The sequence below is a fragment of the Egretta garzetta genome, unplaced genomic scaffold (assembly GCF_000687185.1).
Source record: "Egretta garzetta isolate BGI_Z169 unplaced genomic scaffold, ASM68718v1 scaffold46, whole genome shotgun sequence".
NCBI classification, from domain to species: Eukaryota; Metazoa; Chordata; class Aves; order Pelecaniformes; family Ardeidae; genus Egretta; species Egretta garzetta.
In genome coordinates this window covers 649,762-672,790 of record NW_009260268.1, presented here as the reverse complement: position 1 = coordinate 672,790, position 23,029 = coordinate 649,762, and the positions used below count along the sequence as shown (strand labels likewise).

Genomic DNA, 23,029 nt, shown 5'->3' with positions numbered 1-23,029 from the left:
CCGATTTCACTCAGACCTTTTAATGTGATAAAACTCTAAATAAAATTTGCCCCACATATTAGTGTGGACTTGAGTTTCACCAAGTTCTCCCACAGGCCACAGATAAGAGTTAAGCTTTTTGCTCCTGTTCTGCACACATACATCTGTGCAGGTGCTCAGGCCTAGCTTCAACCACCTGTCATGAGGGTGAACCACAGCTATCCAACTATTTTAGAGTTAATTCTGAGAGCGACAGCTCAAATTCCCTAACGCTTTGACATAAACCCCCATATTATGTGTGGCACTACTGCTCTTTTTCCTCAGGGAACTGAAATCAGAGCTGATTAAAATGAGGTTCTTCAAATATGACCAACACTGATTCACCCACTGTAAATGCCCCACAGAGAAAGGAGCAATAGAATATCTTTTTTTCTTCTTGCTAAACCTTGAAAATTTAGGCAAATTCCATATTTTGTTCTCCAGATTGGGAACCCCTCTTCTGGCAAACATAAAATGATACTAACAGTGTACAACTGTATTTTTTAATTCCAAAAGTTTCCTTTAATGAAGCTTCCACTTTTGTAAGTAAGGAAAATATACTCACTCACTACATTTATGCAACACCAATCGTTCAGTGCGTATGTAACTTAGAAGATCAAGATACGGACAGACCGAGTCTAAAGTCCAATCTGAGCCACAAAGCTGTTCTGTTGAAAAATAGAAACAAAAACATCTCAAGAGGCAAGCTGTACAAATGACTTGCTCTTTAAAAGGTTTCTTCACCCAAGTACCTACCTTTCACATACTGAATGCCAATGGGGAGAGCCTTCTCAGGTTCTGTGCTTAGCAGGTAGTACTTTATAGTTTCGAATATATCCCCATCTGCCTGAATTGTCTCTGCCAATCGCATACATTCTTCTACATCAGGAAGATTGCACTGGAAAACAAAGATTTTGCCTAAGAATTCTTGTCATGTTCAAACAGTTCTCTCAGATGCAGAGAAATACTGAAGTCTGCACATAAGAAGATCAAACTCTCTTCTGAAAGAAGAGTCATTGTCTGAAGGACACACCTGCATACAATGCACATTAAGAAAGCCACCTAGACCAGAGAACACCACAGGAGGAGAATGTTCTGTAACTTGAATTTAAGCAGTATTAGTTTCCTTTGCTAATGTTTTTGTGTACTTTTTACTACTGATTAATAGATGTGCAGTCTGAGTTGAACGTTAAGGGAGTTAGCGGAACAGACCCTTCTGCTGCCAAAGAGGAAATGGGGGATTTCACGAGATTACAGATGCGATATGCAGACCAGCTCAGGATAGTACGGAAAGCTGATCTACCACGACATGATTAGGCTGCACTTCAGCTATAAGGAGGTTATAAATCATACTGACAGGTAATCATGAAGATCATAAGCTACTTCAGGGAATAACCCTTGTCATGGGAAGACTACGCACAGAGTAGAGCTAAAGTTCTTGTGCAATACTGAAAATAAAGTCAAATGAAGACTAAAAGAGCAAAAAACAATATGTAACATACAAGACTGTTGGTGACAAATTCATCCCACAGATTTATTTGCCTTAAATTTTCTTAAATTAGTAAACAAGTCAATATATAACCTTCTTGTTAGCATTGTCTTTCATTGTACCTTTTCATGCAGGTCATTTATTTCTGCTACACATCCAGGATAAAAAGCACATAGTTTTACTAACTGTAGTTGATTATCAGGAATCATCATAAGAAGATCAGCCGCTAAATCCCTGCACAAACAAAAGATGACACATAGTTACTCTTGATGGTCTGTAATAGGAGGAAACGGTTTTATCTTTTACGTTCCTTTCATAAAGGATAGTTTACTGAAAAAAAAAAAAAAAAAACCAACTCCAAACTATTTCCAGAGAAGAGCAGGAGCAACCTCAGTCTCTAAGACTATTTTGGTGCAATAAATGAGGCTTAATTTATTCATATTTTTGGGGAAGTCGTTGTTAATTTTCTGTTGCTTTAATTGGTTGAATTAAACATCTGTGCAACCCTCAAGCATCAGAACCACCTCAAAGTGAGATGGAAGAATACGTGAGCAGGGACAGGAAGGGAGAGTAGGACCTATCCAGTTTGAAAGAATGAAATATGTTAATGCAGCTCTGTGTCATGAAACCATCCTCAAATTTCCAGGCTTCTAGAGCTCCATGACACCCCCATAAAGCATCTCTCAGTCATCCAGAATGGCTAGTGCTTCTGTGACATTATGAAAGAGAGATTATACAAGGAAAGAACATGATACTCGTTTTCATCCTTCTGAAAGGAAAACTGTTTCAGCAAACTGACATTTCTGAAATATTCCTAACTTCTTACCCTTTGTTACCCCCTCATTAACACAACAAGCAGCTGGAGGCAACACATGTAAATACTAACAAATTATTTTGAAACAATTATTCTATTGAGCTTTTAATAACTGATTATTCTGGTCATTCTGTGACTATTCATGCAGACAACATTTCTCCTGTGACCCACAAAACTGACTTGCCCTGGTGTGAGGCAAAAACTCCTACTGAGTTCTCCTGGATTTTCAGAAGGCAGTCCTTAGCTTAAAAATGCTTGAGTAAGCTACTGTCTGGTATTTGCAACTGCTTTCTATCCCACTTCCAAGTACTGAGCACAATTTAAGAATTAGAACACTTAGTTTAAGCTTGTTTTTAGCATTAGTAAAGGCACACGGTTTTCAAATTTCTCTATAAACAAGCAAAATACCTGTATCCAAGTGATGGAAAGCTAAAAGGAAGACATTGAAACAGTAATGAACAAAACTTTGGTTTGTTTTCTTATTTTACAGAGGAAAAAACTAAGAGAAAAGAATTAAACTACAATAGCAAATCTAAGGGTCAGGTTAACCTACTTTGTTTAACAACAACAACAAAAAAGTCTTTTCTATGCCTTTTGACAACCTAAAGCAGCTGATCCCAAAATGTCTTTGGAAAAATCCGCATACTATTACCATGCAATAGCCACTTTTCCAAGACACAGAAAGGCTCTTTCAGAATATAGTATATTAATATTAAACTATTTTCAAGGTCAGCTACTCTCACATACTCATCTTCATAGGCAATTTAAAAATTTCTTTTAAAACTGACTAGAAATTGCTCAGCCAAAAAACTGAAACCAGCTGTTTGTTTAAAAAGATCCAAAGAAATTCTCACGTAATGGCCTACAAATCATGTTACCTGGAATGTTTTTTTAAGAATCAAGCTGAAAACACTGCCAGTATAAAGAACAAAATCAGGTGGCTGAGTCTGCACATACAGAATTCAGTATCTTAAGTAAAATACCACTATAGCCTTCTGAATAGCAGAAGGTTGCTTTTAACAGTATTTAGGTGCTAAACACAAATAAAATGGAAGAGGTGTTCATGCATTTTCCCAAGGCTGTAGATTTGGAAGGATGGGGAAGGACATGAATGTTTAGTCTTGACTTTTTTGTTTGGATTTTATATTTCAGAGCACTTCTAAAAAAACCAACCCAAACAAAACCCAAAACCCATTCCACCAATAACTGATTTAATTACTATCCCATCAAGGTCCTTTTGGTATTCCTTGAGGTATCTACAATTAAGTGTCTCTACAATGAAACGCTTCCAATTGATGGATATCCCTAAGCATAGTAATGAGTAAAAAGAAGGCGGCAGCCTTTCATATATCATAGGCCCTTGAACTCCAGCTTCCCCATAAATTATCTTATATACACAGTGGCCCAAGGGGTGATATACTGTGCCAGTATCTCTATTACAAAATATGAAGAGATTCAGGAATCTCTGGTCTTTTCCTACAGAATAAAAAAATATGCTGTAATGGCTGCAAATCAGAATCCAGGATTGCAGGGTGTAGCTGTAATAGGTGTTCAGTGTAGCCTATGAAACCCACTGATGAGTCCAGATGTATACTTGGGCAATATGCAGTACAACAATTTTAAATTTTATCACATTCACCCACGTAGACTTCAGTGTATACATGCCATAAGTTTGAAGAAGTTTTAGGTACGTACATGTAAATGCCATATTATTGTAAATGCTTGTTACGGCACTGAGATCAGAACAAGCTTTTGTTATGGGACTGAAAAATATACACTGTTTTTCTTAACTCCACATCCAGTGCTTTCTATCAGAGGCTACATAAAATTGACTCTTCACAGTGAAGGCAGGCAGATCAGAGAAAGGGCTTCAGAGACTTTAAAAGTTGCAGATGGAGTTTCCAAAACAACCCTGTTAGAACTGGTGCAAAGCAGACATGCCTAAATCTCTGCACAACCAAACCAGCAAGTAATCCATTTCTTATTTTATCTTTTTCTATGATGCTTTGTTGTCTAAGGCACGCTAAATGCTCTGTAGAGAGGAGTTCCATTATGTTTCTCTCAGGCTACCTCTAGATGCTTAAGCAAATACCAACTGTAGCAGAAAAACTGATGCTTAATTGCGATATCTGTTTAAGCACACATTTTCTATGAAATGTTAATTCCAAAACACCTGTACAGTGCCAAATATACCTTAGGAAGATTTTCTGCTTTTCATTGTAGGCAAAAATCAAGACCAAAACTGTATCCTTCAAAGTAAAACCACTACAGGGAGGAAAAGTAAATGTAGCAGAGATAGTTTCCCCTACATGCAACAGAGAAATGACCTACTCCTGCAGAATTAAATAGTAATCCTGTTTCATCTTTAAATCTTGTCAGCTGTCATGTATTCCCAATACCAATATAAAATAATTCCTCAGCCTCTTAGGTTTTTATATTTTTCAAGACAGTACTTAAAAAAATCATTTCACAGATCCTACTTAAGCTTCTGTTCCTTTTGACTTTGTAGTTCAAATCTAGCCTTACTTTGTCTGAAGCAGTCATTTTTCCTCAGTACAGCCTAGAACTTAACTATGCTACCTATTGCCCAAGTATCTAGGGTTTTTTCAGCGGGTTTCATATTCCATTTGACAATGACTCTTCTCCCAATTACAATGCATACATAATGTATTTTGAGATTAAAGCAGAACATTTGCATGCCCTGTGCTTCAAAGGTCTAATACAGCAATTCTTATTCAAGCAGCAATTCTTATTCTACCTACCCTGATTCAGTGTCTATAAAAGTTTCAAAATGAAACACTTATATCATTTTGTCAGGGGGAAAAAAAAATAAAAATCTTCTGTGGATTATGAAATTCTTACCATGTTGTTACTGTCATACATTTTCTTGCTAGTAATTCTAGGGCATAATGTGTTGCTTGTGCTGCACTTTCTCCTAAGACAGTACCCACACTGATTGCCAACTCCAGTTCATTTCCACGAATCAGGTTTGCCATCGCAAGCTTGCTCAATGAAAAAATTATATCATTAAGGGACACAAGCATTTTTGGGGATCCACCATGTTGAGCATATGACATTCATTTATGAGACTGCTTTTTACAGAAGGACAAAATACACATTAATTAAAACGACTTTATATATAATTTGGGACTCTCGAATGAGTAAACTGTGCACCATGTGTTCATCAGTTTCAAAATAAGCAAATAGATTTCCTTTAGCATAATCTTCCTTTATTCAACCAAAGAGATTACACATCATACATAAAAAGCATGATAGCAATTCCTTCAGTCTTAAGTAAGGACACTAGCTTTAAGAATACATACTTCCCCCTCTTTTGATAAAAGGAGACTCAAAAAAAAAAAAAAAGGCGCCAAACCAGGAAGGACTCTCCTGTTCTTACCCTCCCTGGGCAACTGGAGATGCTGATAGGCATACCAGAATGTTAAAGAGTAAGGGACTACACAACAACTTGTGACATCTCTATTTTGAAATATAGGCATTAAGTGATTATTGCTTTCTCTCTGAACAGCTCATTAAGATCAACTTTTACTCATTTTGGGGGTGAGAGGAGGAACAACATGTTTGGTCAACAGCAACAAAATCCAGAGAGAACGAGGAAAAGAAACAAAATTTTGTTTGTAAAACTACAAATAAAATGAAAATTTAATAAAGTGTATCCTATGTGTAAGCCCTATTTTTGTACTGAGGGGTAGAGGTTTTTTTCCTATTTGCTTTACCATTTAGACTGCAAATTATTCAAGGCAGAGATCACATCTTTTGTAGCACAAAGAACTTCCCATTCTAAACAGGTCTTTTGAGTTACCATAAACAGTAAAGAGTAATACTTATGCATGTGTATATATATGTAAGGTACTTAGGTACCCTATATTTTCTAATATAACAAGACACTGTATATATGGAAATACAATTAAGTAATAACATACTACTTTCTGTGCACAAGAGAAATCTTGAATTTAATAGAATCAAGGGAGTTTTGCTACTAAGTTCAATATTGTAAGGATGAGACTCTATAAATATATAAAAAGCAAATACCAAGTGTAAGTAATACGTTTTAGACTGTGGTACATACATTTTAAAAAACAGTTAACATGTGGATATGTAGAAAGGCAGTCAATGTTGGCCTTTCTGGGGGGCAGGGGTGCGGAAGTTACCTCTATATTTTCAACAGCCAAATGGCAACATGCTGCAAGCACTGCGTGGCCATCCTGGAAATACCATTCTGCCAGTTCTTTACTGACCTGGTGCAGGAGCCTGCAAGAATAAAACATGAATTCTGCAAGGTCACTTAAAGGCTGGAGTTCTTTGGCTCTTAATTTAGGTACAACTCACTACACTTGCTTCCGTACCCTAAAATTTCTCTATTTCACTTGCAGATAATGACACCACTAGCTTTCAAAATGCAATCAGTTTGAGCTTCACCCACTGCTTATGTTGGTGCATATTCAGTTTCCCAAAATCCACATCAGCATGGAAATGTCTCTTCAGATTGGCATAAGAAAAATCAAATATTTCAATATTCGTCCTGTACCTGTGAACTCTGCATAAATCTCTCTCAATTGCTCAAAACCTGCACATGTAAACGAAGTAACTACACAGCCTCCAAGCTGTGTTTGTTACTACACGTGTAACTTGATAATGTAATTTAGGTTTTTGAGCACTGTTCTACACAAAGAGAGATGCATGGTTTCTTTAACGGGCACACACAGTGAAAATATGGCCGTTAGTGTACATTGTCAGAAACTTCACTGATGATAAACAGCGAAGCTTCAGGAGAGGATGCATAAAACATAGGGTCTCACAGATAATCATTAATGCTAAATCTTACTCTACCAAAAGTTCTAAGTTAACATGTTACATATTTAAACATATGTAAGCACATAGGAATGTGCCTTAAGTTTCAAACAAATGAAAAGCATATTTCCAATACATACATGTGAAAAATCCATTTTGTTCCAGAAGGCATAATGGGGGAATTATTCAGTGTAGCATCAGTTAGTTGGTAACTCTGTCAGCTAAGTACTAGAAGATTTAATGTTCTGTTGGTGAATTCTGCATTGCTGATGCCAAATTAAATCACTATGGCCTTGATGACTTTCCATTCTGCACTAAAATGAGGCTTTAGATATATACAACAACAACTTACTCATTATAATCATCTGTATTGTTTCCACCAGAATTTGAAGATCCACTTGTGAAGAGTGGTGACATCTGTATATTTCCCTCACAAGCTGCCTAGAAGTGAATAAAAAAAATGGATTAATTAATGCACCAATCAAACTGAAATGGGATTTTTCAACAACAACAAAATAATCTAAGATCTATAAAAATCCTTCTAAAGCCCAGTTATAACAAAGGAAAAGTTTAAACAAATTAACTTATTCATAGCTAAATCTTGTAAAGGATTTTTCCAGCATTTGAATATGCTTAAAATGGACAGTGAAGGCTACAACCTTGATTTTTACACCCCAAGGAGCAAGTGGCTATGTGTGAAGGATCCTTCTCAGTAGGCATACCAGCAAATCTGGAAAGGTTTAAATAGTGGCATAAGCTGAAACTTTTTTGTGTTTGGCAAGAAATTATTTCTAACATTAAATGAGAACAGTGTGGGTTAAAAGGAAATTCTTTCATGTGCTTTAAGGTGTAGCTGGGATAACAGCATTAATACTCAGAGCTCAGTTAAAAGGGGAAGAAAGTCCTGGTATTTTATTGCTTAATATTATCTGATTAACTGTTGAGGTAAAGACTATTCTATGAATTGTAATAAAAGCAACCCTGCAACGTGTCTCTTACAATAAAAATGAAGATATTTCTAAAGCTTTAAGGTGCTTTAAGGTTCAAACATTATAACTTGTTAAATTTAAGCATACCTCAAAGTTCCCTTCCATGCACTATTCAACTACTATGAGAACAATAACATACAGATAGACAATTTTTACAGGACAAATTCACATGCATTATTAAAATTCTTCTCTCTGTGGCAACTGAACGTTCAAGGACAGGTAGGCATGAGAGAATATAACAGAGATAAATCATGACCGTTTATTTAACAAACCATATTAAGTAAATAGGAATTACTGAAAAAGAATAAAGGAATGGTGAGGAAGAGTGAAACAAAGTATCAGTCTCACATGTTGTGTGTGCCCTTTAACTTGTGTTTACATTAGGAAGCAGAACGGACACATGTACTTTTGGTAATCTCTTGTACTGTTTTTTGCATTAATATAAAAGTTTGATTTCTTATTTGATTACTACTGCAACTGAGCAGTTTCACTCGAAGATTCTATAGGAAGTAGTATAACCAAGACCTCAGTAGAAATGCAAGAGAAATCCTACAAGTCTTAGATGTTAAGGGCAATACTGACCGCTAAAGATCAAGTTAATTTCCTACTTCAACCAAAAATGAACACGTCAGTTTTCATTATGGGCATTTGATTGCAAATTCAGAAGAATCGGGCTTAAAATCTGTAAGCATGAGAGATCTTTTTATGATTTCTGCATAAGGGCTGGTCAATACAATACAAAAGTAAAGGGGTGTCAATATTTAGACATTTTGCAAAACTGAACAGAGCAAGCCTTTTAAAATATGCTTGTCATCTTTGGAGTTAGAAACAAATGGCTAAATGCATCTCCCACACTGTTGTGGATAACATAAATAATACACAAAACACATAATAATACCTGTGCAACAAGCAGAGCCTCTTTAAGCTGGCCTCTTGAAGTAAAGAAAGAAACAAGTTTCTTCACATCTCCAACAGCTATACAGTATGGGATGACATCATCATTTTCTTCCTGAATTAACTGATCAGCTCTCCTAATTAAACAAATGAATAAACAAACAAGAAAGATCTCCATATATAATTGATAACTAAACTTATCTCTATGGTACAGGTGTTAGATGAAGCCATATAAAGTTCACTGAAACCCATCTGCCTTTGCAGACCTCAGAAGATTTGCAAACTGTGAATAGTTAAACTTGCAATTCATGCTCAACCCTTTACCTTGATTCCTGCACACAAAATCATTATTGAAATCCTCCACAGTTCCATCCCAAAGCTTACAGAACAAAAAGTAACATCACTAGAATGCTGTATCAAAAGCCAAGTACAACTGATATTGGTATCCACCTTTTCTACTTGTCTGTGTCCTTTTTTGGACAGAAGCTACAATTCAGCATCATATTTTTACTACCTTACCTTTGCATTAACTTCCTCCAATATTTCATCGATACACCAGGTGCAACTGAGAGAGCTTTGTCCCACTAGAAGAAAGCAGCAATACATTTAACCTGATCATTTTATTTTGAGAAACAGCTGTATTTAACTATGTTTTCTTCCTTTAAAAATCTGTCAAGAGGTTAAATAAGGGATGGGCTATGCATTAGGCTATGTATGCGAAAAATAATATAATTGGAGCAAGATTACTCTTTACTGGACTTGTGACCCATTTTGTTGCTACCCCATCTTTTCTGGGTAGCTGGTTTTCAGAACCTATTTTATTGTTTTTCAATAATGTTTTGATACTTTACCTCTCCAAGTTCTACCATTAGTTCACAGTATCGTTGAATTTGTCCTAATCTTAAATGTATTTCTGCAGCTTCTTTAAGCCTCTCCTCTTTGCTTGGTGCACCAATACCACCTCCAAACTTGGACATTTTTACCGTTGTCAGTTCTTGTGCCTTGGACTGAGGGGGAAAAAGAAGGTTTAAAAAGGTTAGAAAAAAACCCCAGTCTTCTGTGATGAAAACAAGCTTTCTTAAGAATGAACCAATGTCAAACATTACAATGGAATATAAAGCCTATCATTTAGTAACAATATCCTTTTGAGAAAAGGCTAATTGGAAGAGATTATAATGAGATTACAGTGAACTAATTAGAAGAGCTTGCAGTGAACTATTTATATTGTTAAAGTAACTGTGTTAGTGTTTTGTTGCACACATACATTTTCCTTGATTAACTTCCTTTAATATTTTATATTTTTTTATTCTCAACCATTTTCTCATATGTAATATTAATTCAACCCAGCTGTCCATCATAAAAATCTTGATTTTTTTTTAAATTTCAAAAAATACTTGTGAACACAAACCATATAGAGCCAGAAATTGTATTTATTACCATTATAATGATGTCCAAAGACAGAACAAAGACAGAAGGCTCAACCTGTGTCCTTATTTGTCATACCCCTTTAACCTTATGGCCAATATATGATTTATATTCCCAACCACTGCAATTTTTATATTAGTTGAAGAGATAGGACTATATTTCTTCATCTGGCAGAGTTTGAGGAAACAAGCTGCAACAGGATCATATCAATGCATGTGAGATGGTGTCCTGCTATTCATGGATTTACAATACCATATATGGAGGATGAAGAACGAACTTCGAACATTCTTTACCATAGTAAACTGCAATGTAGACCAACAGCAGCAGCTGAGTCAAAAACTGATTTATTCTTCTCAGGCTAACTGGCTGAGAAAACTGTGTTTTGGACACACATCAGAGACATCCCCCCGGCCAGCTTCGTAGTATTAGTTGCTATTATTACAGTTAACACCAATAAAAAACTTCCATCGCTTAAGAGTCATAAGGTATATAGGACCCTCTTTAAAGAGACTGTGATTTTGAGGGGGGGGAAAAAAAAAAAAAAAAAAAAAAAGAGAGCGCCTGCAACAGCAAAACAGCAGGTGATACCTGGCAGGTATTTAGCCCTGGGGGTGGCAAGTGGGGAGTTATGCATTTCCTGACCCATACCAGTAGATCTCTTTCCTCTATTTCCAATCCAGTCATTAAAGTATGGGATTCTTTAGCATCCCTAAGAAGTCCCTGACAGAACCACGTATCCCCATATTCTTCACAAATTGTGTAACTGGTTGCATATTCATATATGCAGATACTAATAAATTTGTGGCCCAGTACTTTTCACATTCACATCTGAGTCACTTGTCAGCTGCATAGCTGTATTAATGACAGGTTCTTGTTTTTCCACTCCTCCTTCCAAAGAGCTACAGAGTATGTTTCTGCTGACTCTCCCCCATTTTCAGACATTACTTCCCCTGTCCCTGCATCTGAACCTAACTACAAACTTCACGTTTATACAACCAAATAATTTGACTTTATTCAATATTGAAGCACAGTATATGTAATAGGGAAGACAAACTCGCTTCATAGCTCAAGCTGCAGTGACACTTGCTTTGCAATTTCTTTTCATTATTCTCAGAACTGCTTTTCTAGTTGATAACTGTAACCTAGCATTTTAACACTGAGTATGCATGAAGTCACACAGGCTTAGCTAGACGCTGTTGTTCTAACAGACTAGTATTGTACAGAGGACTGAAACTGCACAAATATCTTTGGGCATTAAATAAATTGTGACCCTTTTGTAAAGCACTAAATGTAACTTTTAAAGAGCGAAATACTATAATAGTTTAACAACCATTTTCACATAGCATTTATGCTTCACTTACCATTCTAAATCTAGTGAGATGTTTCATATGCATAATTCCTTTGCAGTAGTTCTGTGGAAGCAAACTGTCATCCTGTCCTTTTATAACAGCAACTAAATCCCATAAATTTTTGCTGCCTCCTGGAGGCTAAAATTGTTATGGAAGAGAACAGTTGTATTACAGTAATGCTTAAGACAGAAGTTAAACTTACAAAGACATTGTTTTCTGACAAATGTTTTCCAATTTCAGACCATTTCAAGATTAGAAGCTTTACTATGAAGAAACGACTTAGTTCAAGATACTACAACTCCTTCCGTCTTCTTGAAGGCTGTGAAGATACAGCAAGATCCATGAACATAAGTATTTGGTTATGTGTGAGCACAGCTGAGGGCTCGCCATTAGTCTTCCCTTTTGCTCCCATAGCCACCAGATAGCTTGTGTTCCTACTACTAGCATAAAACAGTGTTCAGCTGCTGGGATGCAGGAGCTGCCCCAGTACTTGTTTACTGTTTTCTGTAAAGCAAAAGCATGGGCCAGGTGAAAAACAACTTCAAGGCTCGACTGCCACAATGCAGTTTACTACATTAATATTAAATCTTAAAATAGACACATATGGTATAACTGTATATGTCCAAAATCTTGCAGGCCATCAAGGCAACTGTTTTTTTAAAAAAATAAATTTTAAGCATTTTTACTGGTCTAACGTTTGAATCAATCCTTCTGTAGAACTAAGACAATGTTGTGACAGTCAATGAGGCCTAAAAGAAAGTGAGTAATTAAAAGCTTAAAAAAAAATAAAAATCATTAAACCTTTGAACTGAAGGAGCTTTTCTAAGAAAGACAAGATTACAAGTTTAGAAGTCCAATTATTTCTGAGCTGGTAAAAACCAGAAGATCCTACTAGAAAAAAAAAAAAAAAAAAAAAAAAAAAAAAAAAAAAAGAGAGAGAGACTTTTTTCAGTCCCTTAAAGCTCTTACTTGACTCCTCATAGTTTAAGCACACCACTTTTTGTTCTGGACTCAAAAAGCACTGAACACAGCTGATAAAAGAAGTTTTTGTCTTTGGAAAATTCTAATGTTCTTATAACAGTTTTACTCTCAAAGCAACACAGACAGAACAGCAACATGTGTAACCTCCGTAGAACAAGGAATTCCATACAAATTTTTTTTAATAAACCAGGAAATTTCAATATTTGTAATTGAGGAAGATTGTTGTAGGATTTCTAAATCATACACTTCAATTTAGCTAGAAATCAAAACAAATATTTTGGATAAACTAGGTCTTTGTAGATCCGTGTATTGACTTAAATTACAACAGTACTTGACACAAGCTGTAGTTCCAGGCCATTTTTGTCCTGGTTCTACCCCAAGTTCAGCTCCTATGCAGGTAAGCACTCAACTGGCACAGAGAGGCTGCAGTGATTTATAGGAAATATTACTGTGCAATGGAGCAAAGGTAAGAGATGGACACTGGTGCATGAGTCATCTAGATCTACAGCTCCTAGAAGGTAATACAGCAGTTTTCGCACAGACAGTTGGGCAGTTCAAACCTCATCTGTAATGAGGATGTCCCTTTGATGGACTAAAATTAAAAACTCCAACGTAGTTTGATAAAACACATCTTTTTATTTTCTTCAGCAGAAAATTCTTGTCAAATCAAACTTTTCCTACAGAAAATTAAATTACCCCACCTATTTCACTTTGTGAAAAATTGGCGCTCAAAACTGATGAGCAATTCGGTCATGGACATTTTTACATGCAGAACCTATTAAGAGACAGAACTGATTTATGTGTATTTTCTGAGCTCCCTTTAAGAAAGAGAGAGAAAAAAAAGCGTAGAAGAAAAAAGACATTTCAGTTTTGGAGACTGGCTTCAGAAGAGAAAGTCATGCACACTGACAACATCCTTAAGTTTGCAGAATACTTACTGAAAAACATTCTGAAAACCACCTTAGTTTTTTCCCTCGAAGATTTCCTGTCAGTTTTTCCACTTCTTGTTTAATATCCTTGGAAACTTTACCACACAGCAAAGGAGGAGCACCAGATTCCACAGCACGATCTAACACACACATAAAGATTTATACATGAAAATTAAAAAAAACAGGAGAAAAGAAAAAAAAAGAAATATAGTAACATAAAGAAAATTCAAACAACAATATATACACAGTTTACTTACCTGTATTACCAATAATCTCATCCCAACATCTATCTACTAAGATACTTATTTGTAGAGGATTTGTAAGAGGCGTCAGTGACCAGAGTCTCACAGTGGAGTCACGAGAGCAAGATGCCATAGTAAATGGACGACTAGGATGACATGTTAATCCTAGAAGAGAGGACATTTAAAAATGTAGTCAAATAATTAAGTTTATCTAATACCCAGTTTGATTAATCTATTTCATAATTTTTAAAATATTTAAAAATGCATTTCAATACAGAAATAAAAAAAAACATTTAAAATATTACCATATACATCTGCACCATGATCATAAACTGTATCCAAACATGTTCCATCTCTTGTGTCCCAGACTCGAATTGTATAGTCCCAACTGCCAGATATTAGAAGGTAAGGAATTTCAGGATTCCACATCAGTCCTCGTACTGGAGCTGTATGTCCACTAAGAACATTTATACAAGCATCCTGTGTATAATCCCATATTCGAACAGTACTGAAACAGGATAAAAGATACCTATGTCCATCAAGTCACCTACTGAAATATGATTATCTCTCTACTTCAACATTCTAAGCTTCAAATTTATCAGAATATTTATTAGCAATATGTTTACAAATGTAATAGCAGAGGTTGGAGCCAATATCCTTCATGTTTAAGATGGGGTACAAAACACAAAGACACCAGAGTAAGAAACTATTCCATCCACCGCATAGTCTTTCAAAATCTCACATGCACCATTATCTTACATTTCAATGACAGGAAAGAAGTTTGCCCATATTCCTGAACGGGTAATAAATTTGTGTATTAGGACTCTCAAGGGGAAAAAAAGAAAGAAAAACAAAGCAAAACTGTAAGATCTCTCCTTCCTATGGCTTTAACAGGCCTCTAACCCAGGAGACTACAGAGGTGTTAGTCTGACCTCAGTTCCTGGAAAAATTACGGGGGTGCTGGTTGGCAGCAGGCTCAATATTAGCCAGCAGTGAGCCCTGGCAGCAGAGCGAGCAAACCCCATCCTGGGGTGTATCAAACACAGCACAGCCAGCCGGTCACCAGATCATCCTACTGTAGTCAGCGTTGGTGTGGCCTCACCTCGAGTACTGTGTACAGTTCTGGGCCCCACAATTTAAGAAGGATGTGAAGGTCCTTGAATGTGTCCAGAGGAGGACAACAAAGCTGGTGAAAAGGCTGGAAGGCATGTCCTATGAGGAGAGGCTAAGGACTTTGGACTTAGCTAGTTTGGAGAAAAAGAGACCGAGGAGCAACCTCATTGCTTCCCGAGGAGGGGAAGCGGAAAGGGAGGCGCTGAGCTCTTTTCCCTGCTATCCAGCAACAGGATGTGTGGGAATGGTTCAGAGCTGCCCCAGGGGAGGTTTAGACTGGACACTGGGCAGCATTTCTTTACTAAGAGGGTGGTTAAACACTGGAACAGGCTTCCTAGAGAGGTGGTTGATGCCCCAGGCCTGTCAGTGTTTAAGAGGCATTTGGACAATGCCCTTAATAATTTACTTTAACTTTTGGTCAGCCCTGAAGCGGTCAGGCAGTTGGACTAGATGATCGCTGTAGGTCCCTTCCAGGTGAAATACTCTATTCTATTACCTTCTCTCCCTTGAACACGGCATTTGTCATATGGCAAAAGTGGACACCACACTATCTTAAATTGTGAAACTCCCACCATAATTAACACCAAGTAATGAGGAAGAATTCACAAGTTAGAAGGCCATTTTATATATTTACATATATATTGTCATACAGCAATATGGGCTCATGTGTGACCCTTGCATACTGTTCCTACATACCATATAAATCTAGGTGCTTAACAGGTCATCTGAAATTGCTGAGTTTGACTACGAACAGGAGAGTCACCACTTATAATAAACTCAAAAGACTGCTTATTTTCTGTGCTACCTGGGACTAAGTTATTCAACAATCCCCTTCCCTCAAAGTGAAAGTGAGACTGTATTCTGGAAATCCCTCTGTAATCAAGACTGATTACATAGCCATGATTGATAATAAAATCAGAATATTTCATAATAACACTATGACAGAATTTTGGACTCACTACTTCTTGCTCACATGAAATAGAGAGGATTTACATGTAAAAAGTTTCTTGTCAAGTTGGTTTCTTTCATGAATCATTACACTATGAACTAACAGATTTTGCTGCATGCATAGACATCTAACGAATGATACTGGGGAAAGCAATAGAAGCCAATACTTCAAACCTGTGATCCTTAACCAAAGTGTTTTGTGTACTCTGCAGGGAAGTGGCTTAGAATCATAGAAAAATCCTTCTTCCTGCTTACCATAGACTGATGCACTCTCCCTCAAAAAACGTCAGCAAAATTAACAAACCAGAAGTACCTAGTACCCATTAAAAATCTCCAGAGATTCTACTTAATTATACTTTTGAAAGACACCAAATAAGAGCAGGTCTTGCACCCAGATCTTTAGATGGTTGCAAGCATGTGGTATCCTCCTTGTATCATTCCTGGGAGTAACAGGTATCAGTCACTGACTCTACTCTTGGGAAAACATTTGGAAAGTTGCATTGGTACAGCAGTTAAGACAATTTTAGATAATTACCCTGCTGTCAAAATACTATATTAAGCTAACAGCAAAGCTACAGCCTGAATCTGAACAAGCCAGAGATTTAGATTATTATATTATTCACAGAGTTTTGAATGTTGCCAGCACCAGTACAACTAAAAGATCATAAGTTTTTCTGATAGTCCTGCTTAAGGTTTTAAGTTTTCTAATAGTTCAAAAATACACACCCATCATCAGAGCCACTGCAGAGGATTCCTTCTCTCAGAGGAGACCACCGTACATGAAACACCTTTGCAGTGTGTCCTGTAAAAACTTTCAGTGGCTGATCAGAGCTGGTTGCCAAGTAGTAAACACGAACATTTTTATCCTCACAACCAGTAGCTATCATATCTCTGCAAAATAAAAATAGTAAAATCCTCAGTCACTGGGATCATAAAAAGTACTTTTTCGCTTAAAAATAAATATTATTCTTATTTTGCAATGTACTTTTAGCTTTGTCTCTATATGATGTAATTATTGATAACCCAATTAAATATACCAAATCAGAAAAAATTGATAAAAGATCCATTAGTTGCAACACAGAATAGTATTAGCAGTACAGTCTGACCAAGCACCCAACACAACTATTAATAGATTGAATTACTGTATAAATGTTTTTTGACAAAAATTTTTCATGTTGTTATTAGTAATTATCCACAAAACTAACATATGTCACGGTGTATTTAGTTGCCTGCTAGATCTTCAGATTGGCAGTCATTAAAAGGAAGCCAATCTAAATGCCCTTCTCCTGGTATTGCGTGTCTGATTTTTTTTTTTCTTCACTATATATTCAGCCAGAGAATTTTTTTTTCTCCCATGAATATGAGAAGATCCTCTTTTGAAAGTTAAACAGTCCTTGTCCTACTCAACACATTAACATGCCGGGCAGTGAAATACACTACTGGGAATATAAAGCTGCTACAGACATATCCCACTGTGGAAGAGAAACAATTTCAGTGCTCTAATATCACAGTAAATATCACATTCTAAATAACTTTTTGTTACTTTATTGGCAATCAATTTAAATAGTAAATATTATCAATTCTTCAGGATAATTTTCACTTACTTGTTGTTTTGACTCCAATCACAGCCAAACACTGCAGCTGGATGTTTGTACTTGTGAAGAACCTTGCCATCAATGGTTCGAATAATACTGAAACCAATTACAGTGTAATATGAGGAAAAAAGCATTCTGAATAGGCTAAGAGTCAAGTTTGATTCTGTGCAAATAAGACAGATAGCAAAAAAGTATACAGAAAGAATATGAGAAATCTTTATTTTTACAGCCCCTCAATTTCAAGGCTAACTATATTTCCCAACAAAACATCAGAGTCCATGTTCCTTCAGAGGGGCTGTAAAGATGTCCACTGTAGTGCCCTCCCTGAAAGGATCCTCACTGCCCAAAATCTAAGTTGTAGCTATGGCTTTAAGGTACAAATAGATATCCAGGGATTAAAAAAAAAAAAAAAAAAAAAAAAGAAAAAGTTGATTGTTTTCTGAAATTCATGTTCTTATGTTTGAGCTGAAATAACATGGGTGGCAAAGGAAAGAATGAACAAGGATTTTAAAATGTACTGAAATACAATACATGCAAAATTGTTTTCAGTAGGCATTTGCAAGTTTTTACAAATAAACTATTATACTCTTGTAATAGTATAACTGCAATTACTTTGTTCTAAAACAGTGATTCCTAGTCCTTGAAATAAAAAACTTAAAAAAAAAATTAGAAATGAAGACAAGAAAGGTGGGATAGCTTTTGAAAAGTGTCCTCCATATCTACAGATAAGAAGCCTAGAAGAATATTCTTGGCTAAATAAAAATCAATATTCAGTTTCACTATCAGAGTGTCTTAGACACTACTCCTTTTGCAAAATTGCCTTTATTTTTTTTCTTAAAGTCATGAAAAATATATCCTAACAAGTACAGGAGATTATATTAATCTGTATAAGAATAGTTTTAAAATTAGTCACTGATAGTACTGTCAAAGTTTACTGACTTGAGAAGTGCATTTAGCAATTTTTTTTTTTTTCTTCCAATAACACTCACCAAAATCCATCACCGCTGCAGGTTGCTATTCTTTTGGAATCTTTATGACTCCAGGCAATGCAGAAGATTCCATTCTTTCCATGCTTCAAAAAATGCAAAATACCTATCAATAAGAAATAATTCACCCCTTTTTCTCTCATCTATTGACTCATCTTTTTATTTTATTCTCCTATGGGCTTCAGCCCTTTTCTCCCAGTAAAGTATACTGTACAAAAACACATTGTAATGAGTCCCCAGTATAGCTGGAACATTTGAGAATCCAAGTCCAAAAAATTGGGACTGAAGAGAGAGACAGCAAAACTGCCATACTCTCGGAGATAAACTGGCACATACATAATTCTTTCTAAAGATTTTTATATTATAGCACCTTTTAAAAAAATATGAATTTTGACCCATCTTAATGTATTGACACAAGAGGGAATGACTAACTTAAATTTCATGTAGACAAAAAAAAGATGTAATCTCATCTTACCTCACTGAATCTGGTTATCATTTTGCCTTTTGGGACATCCCAGATGAAGCCACCGTTTCTGGATGTTGCACCTGCTATGCAGTTCAGATCTCCTTCGGAGAAAGATATTTGTAAGATCTCACAATAAAAAAGATTGCAATCATGTTTGACTAATGTTTCTACTTTAAATTCAAGAAATGTAATAAATAGAAGATATCAATGGCACATAAACAAGAGTTTTTCATAGTTTAAGGCCAGCATTTGATACCAAGTTACAAATATCAATTTCAACAAAAACTTGACCTGCTTTTCTACATTCCTATTTTGAGGAAAGGGCAAAATAAAAGTTGTATTGTTGCAAAAAGTATTCTAAGTGCCTGCTGAAAGTCTTGCAGTTAAGGTGACAAGAAAATAATGTTTGTGATGCATGACTCAAACTGAGAGAGAGATACAATCCCAACATTTCAAGCTTAAAGTTGCAGCAACTGGAGCATTTTCTTTTAAAGTTCCCTAAGTACTAAGACAAATCAGAAAGAATGAGACCGAACATATACCAGTACTTTGGTTTTTTAATCTTGTGCCACTGCAGCACCTAAGACAATCAAGAATGTACTTGAATCTGTAACCACACTCTACAGGGTGGAAAATCTGAATATATGACTCCATTATGAGAACCTGAAAACTGAATTCAGGCCTAATCCAAAAGTTGCCAAATTCTCCTCAACATAGTGACTCTCTATCCTGATATAGTCATATTTTTCCTAAATAGCTATACGGCACATTTATGTATAAGTTTTGCTTGTTATTTTATACCACGCTTCAGAGGTGGAAAAGGCAATCAATGTAGGAGGAGTCTAGAAAGGTACATAAAGAAGATGGAAAGAGATTCAGGTAGGAGAATGATGGTGGGGGGAAGAGTAATCAACTATGTTCAAAGGTCTTTTGACACCAAATAAAAATAGTGGCATGCATTGGATTGTGTATTAGAAATGAAGATAAATGATAGCACAAGGTGGAGATGAACTCTCTAGGAGTAAGGGATGTGAAAGAAGGAGAAAAAGTTCTGTCTGGGTTGGACAAGAAATTTTGGAAAGGATGGTGAGGAATTGCAGTTGAAGTACATGCTTCCAATTGGCTTATATTTACTGTTTTAAAAAAAGAAAAATGAGAATACAAGACTTGAAAAGCACCACCCCCAGTGAACAAACTATTCTCTCAAGGTGAGATACTACTACAAACTGAATTTAAATTTCAAAATAAAACACCACAGATGAAAACACCGTATTTCATTGCCACAATTTCAATATAGCAAGACAAATTATCTGTGAGGAGCAACAAGGTGCAAGAGACTCTCTGAAATGAAAAAAGTGCAAATTCATTTCACATATGCAAACTACATTAAGCCTCCCATCACAATATCTTTTTCCTGTCAGTTATTATTTCTTAGAGGTTAAAAGCCTAGAAGAAAAAGGCAGTGAGCTGAGTTTTTTTAAAAATGCATCTGCTCTCCAAAGACTTAAACGCAACAAGAAAGCCCACCAATCATCTGTTGACATTAGTAACAGAAATGTACTCCCAGCTTCACCTAAATGGGCTGCAGAACAGTTTTGAGAAGAAAATTACCCACTGACTTCAGTGAATTCTCTAAGAAAAAGCAGTTGCTTTGCAGAAAAGGTACTCCCTATTCTAATAAAGTAAAAGCAGCGATTAGAATCCTAGACAAAGCAGGAAGAGAAAGAACTAAAACACATATGTTCCACTCTTTCAGCACAAAAAGAATCTGAATTCCTTTAATCAGCTGCTTCCCATGCAAAGAAAGCCTTTTCATCCTCCGTATAACATAATACTAGAAAGGCTCTGGAGATTTTACCCCCTCCATTCTGATTCAGTATGAAATACTGAGATTATTCCTCATAAGGGTAAGCCTCAACAAGGTCTGAAGCATTGAATTCTACAGGTTTCACAGATAATAGTTGTTATGTTTAAACCTTTTAAGATAACCTTCTATCTAAAACTAATACTTTTAAAATACAACTTGCTACTAGTCAATGCTAATTCAAAGAACGTTTAGACCTAAAGCAACATATTCTTACCTGGAGCCCAAGAAAGGGAATAAATAACCCCCTCATTACCAGGAGATGTGTAAACTGCTGTTAAAGTATTTATGTCCCAAACTTTTATTGTGCCATCAAATGAAGCTGTAGCAAGAAGATCAGGGTTATCAGGTTTGAATTTGCAATCAAAGATGGTCTCAACATGTCCCTTAAATGAAACAAATATTTAATCCATTTTTATTAATTTGATTTTTTTCAGAAATCCAACTCTAGATCAAATTCTAAAATACACTGTATTATAACCTGGCAGCTCAATTATGAGTTCCAAAAAAACTGGTTCATCAATCAAAAGGTGTAAAATAGCTTGGACTGTAACACTCCTCCCCTTCATAGATCATTATTAAAGACAGAAAAATTCTGCCCTGAAACAACAGGGTGATGCAATGCCAGGGACTTGTTAGCATTTGCCATTGGAACCAAGTTGCTAAAAAACAGAATTTTAAAAAGTTAAGCTAAAAAAAACCCAAGAAAAAAAAAATTATTTAGAACAGAAATAATTTTGCTCTTTAGGTAAAAAGTATCTGACTGAAAAACTGAAGCTTTATATGTTGATCGTGTTCTACAAGTTTTCTAGTATTCCACTGAGTTTTCTATATTCTAAATACAGTCTATGCTCTATTGCAGCTTAAACATCAAACCATTAGAATTTCGTTTCATTCAATTGCTTTTTTCCAAGACATGCATTTATAGAATTCAACTTGACACATACATGAAACAGATTATATGTAAGAATTTTTTTAAGCCTCAGTTCCTTCACAGGACCCAACCCATTAAAAATGGACAGAGAACAGCAACCAGCAGACTCTATTCAAACACGTGTGGGAGTAGAGCTGAAAATTATTCAAGTTTTTCCAATTAAAAGGGAACAGGGAAAGTGGAAAAGAGAAAATCCTCAAGAATAACCAAAGGCTGAGTGAAGAACAGGCTCACCTAATATGTGATAAACCCAGTTCTGAATTTCTGCTTCAAAAAAGATTTAATAGTTCAGTCTTTGTCATTTTAAACTGAAGGACCTCACTATCTGAGTTGCACAAGTTTTTCTCTCTGATTTGACTAGAACTTTTATTCTCGATTATAGAAAACCCTCCAGATAATATTTCTGAGAAGGCCATCAAATTAAAATTTCAGTTAAAAAAAAAAACCCTCAAGCCCTTAAATCTTTATTTCTGGATGAAAACTGCCAGAATACTTCCAACAGGATTCAGCCTTTTGCAATAAAAAATTACTTTCAACTTCAGAATTGTAATTTTGTTTCTTAGAAATTTAGACTTTTTCAAATGATGGAATCTGTTTTACATTGCTGTGAAGACTTCATTCTCAGTTTTTTGCTGTTAGAAGAAAGTGTATAAGCCAAGTAAACTCGCATTCCAAAGACAGAAATGAAACATACCAAATCTCTAAGGAAATCCCACTTTTTGGCTCCCATGTCATAAAGTCCCACTCCACCATCCATAAAGCAACAGACAGCATGACCAGGAGGAAGAGAAAATGCTTGGTTTTGGCTTAAAGTTGGAGGAGGAACAGCCTCACTTGTTGAGGATGTATGGTGATTTTTAGTAGGATACTGTGATGAACATGCTTAATAAAATAAAGCAAAAGATATAAACAGGTAAGATTATTTTTTATTTTTTCATTTAATAATTAGCAATTATAAAGAGTAAAATTCTTTGTATTCCAATGAGATTAAAAACAAAAGAAATGAAGAATTCCTGCATGAAGCCTGGTGTACTAAAGGACTTTATAAAGTGCTTGATCCTTCACACATTTGTCTGGTTCCTTGGCACCAGAGGGTACTTTGCTTAATTAAAAATTACAGAGTTCTGACATAGTACTCTTGATATAGCAAGATTCACAAATAAGATTTTCCTAACTTGCAG

At 35.8% G+C, this 23,029-nt stretch overlaps 1 protein-coding gene across 5 annotated transcripts in view; it reads right to left on the bottom strand.

The window, feature by feature from the left end:
* WDR17 (WD repeat domain 17) overlaps positions 1-23,029 on the bottom strand; it is a 43,771-nt gene that overhangs the window by 4,047 nt on the left and 16,695 nt on the right. The window contains exons 7-26 of one of the 5 annotated variants that reach the window (XM_035897805.1): positions 22,543-22,730; positions 21,132-21,300; positions 19,060-19,151; positions 18,588-18,670; positions 17,608-17,694; positions 16,730-16,894; positions 14,248-14,450; positions 13,958-14,107; positions 13,710-13,840; positions 11,803-11,928; positions 9,868-10,023; positions 9,536-9,600; positions 9,021-9,153; positions 7,486-7,574; positions 6,494-6,593; positions 5,184-5,323; positions 2,730-2,750; positions 1,630-1,741; positions 775-916; positions 584-686 (exon numbers count right to left, since the gene is read on the bottom strand). In XM_035897805.1, coding sequence (XP_035753698.1) covers positions 584-686; positions 775-916; positions 1,630-1,741; positions 2,730-2,750; positions 5,184-5,323; positions 6,494-6,593; positions 7,486-7,574; positions 9,021-9,153; positions 9,536-9,600; positions 9,868-10,023; positions 11,803-11,928; positions 13,710-13,840; positions 13,958-14,107; positions 14,248-14,450; positions 16,730-16,894; positions 17,608-17,694; positions 18,588-18,670; positions 19,060-19,151; positions 21,132-21,300; positions 22,543-22,730 — 2,455 coding nt within the window. Of the gene's footprint in view, positions 1-583; positions 687-774; positions 917-1,629; positions 1,764-2,729; positions 2,751-5,183; positions 5,324-6,493; positions 6,594-7,485; positions 7,575-9,020; positions 9,154-9,535; positions 9,601-9,867; positions 10,024-11,802; positions 11,929-13,709; positions 13,841-13,957; positions 14,108-14,247; positions 14,451-16,729; positions 16,895-17,607; positions 17,695-18,587; positions 18,671-19,059; positions 19,152-21,131; positions 21,301-22,542; positions 22,731-23,029 lie in introns of all 5 variants that reach the window. The other 4 variants (XM_009642392.1, XM_009642393.1, XM_035897806.1 and 1 more) reach the window with 4 other exon arrangements.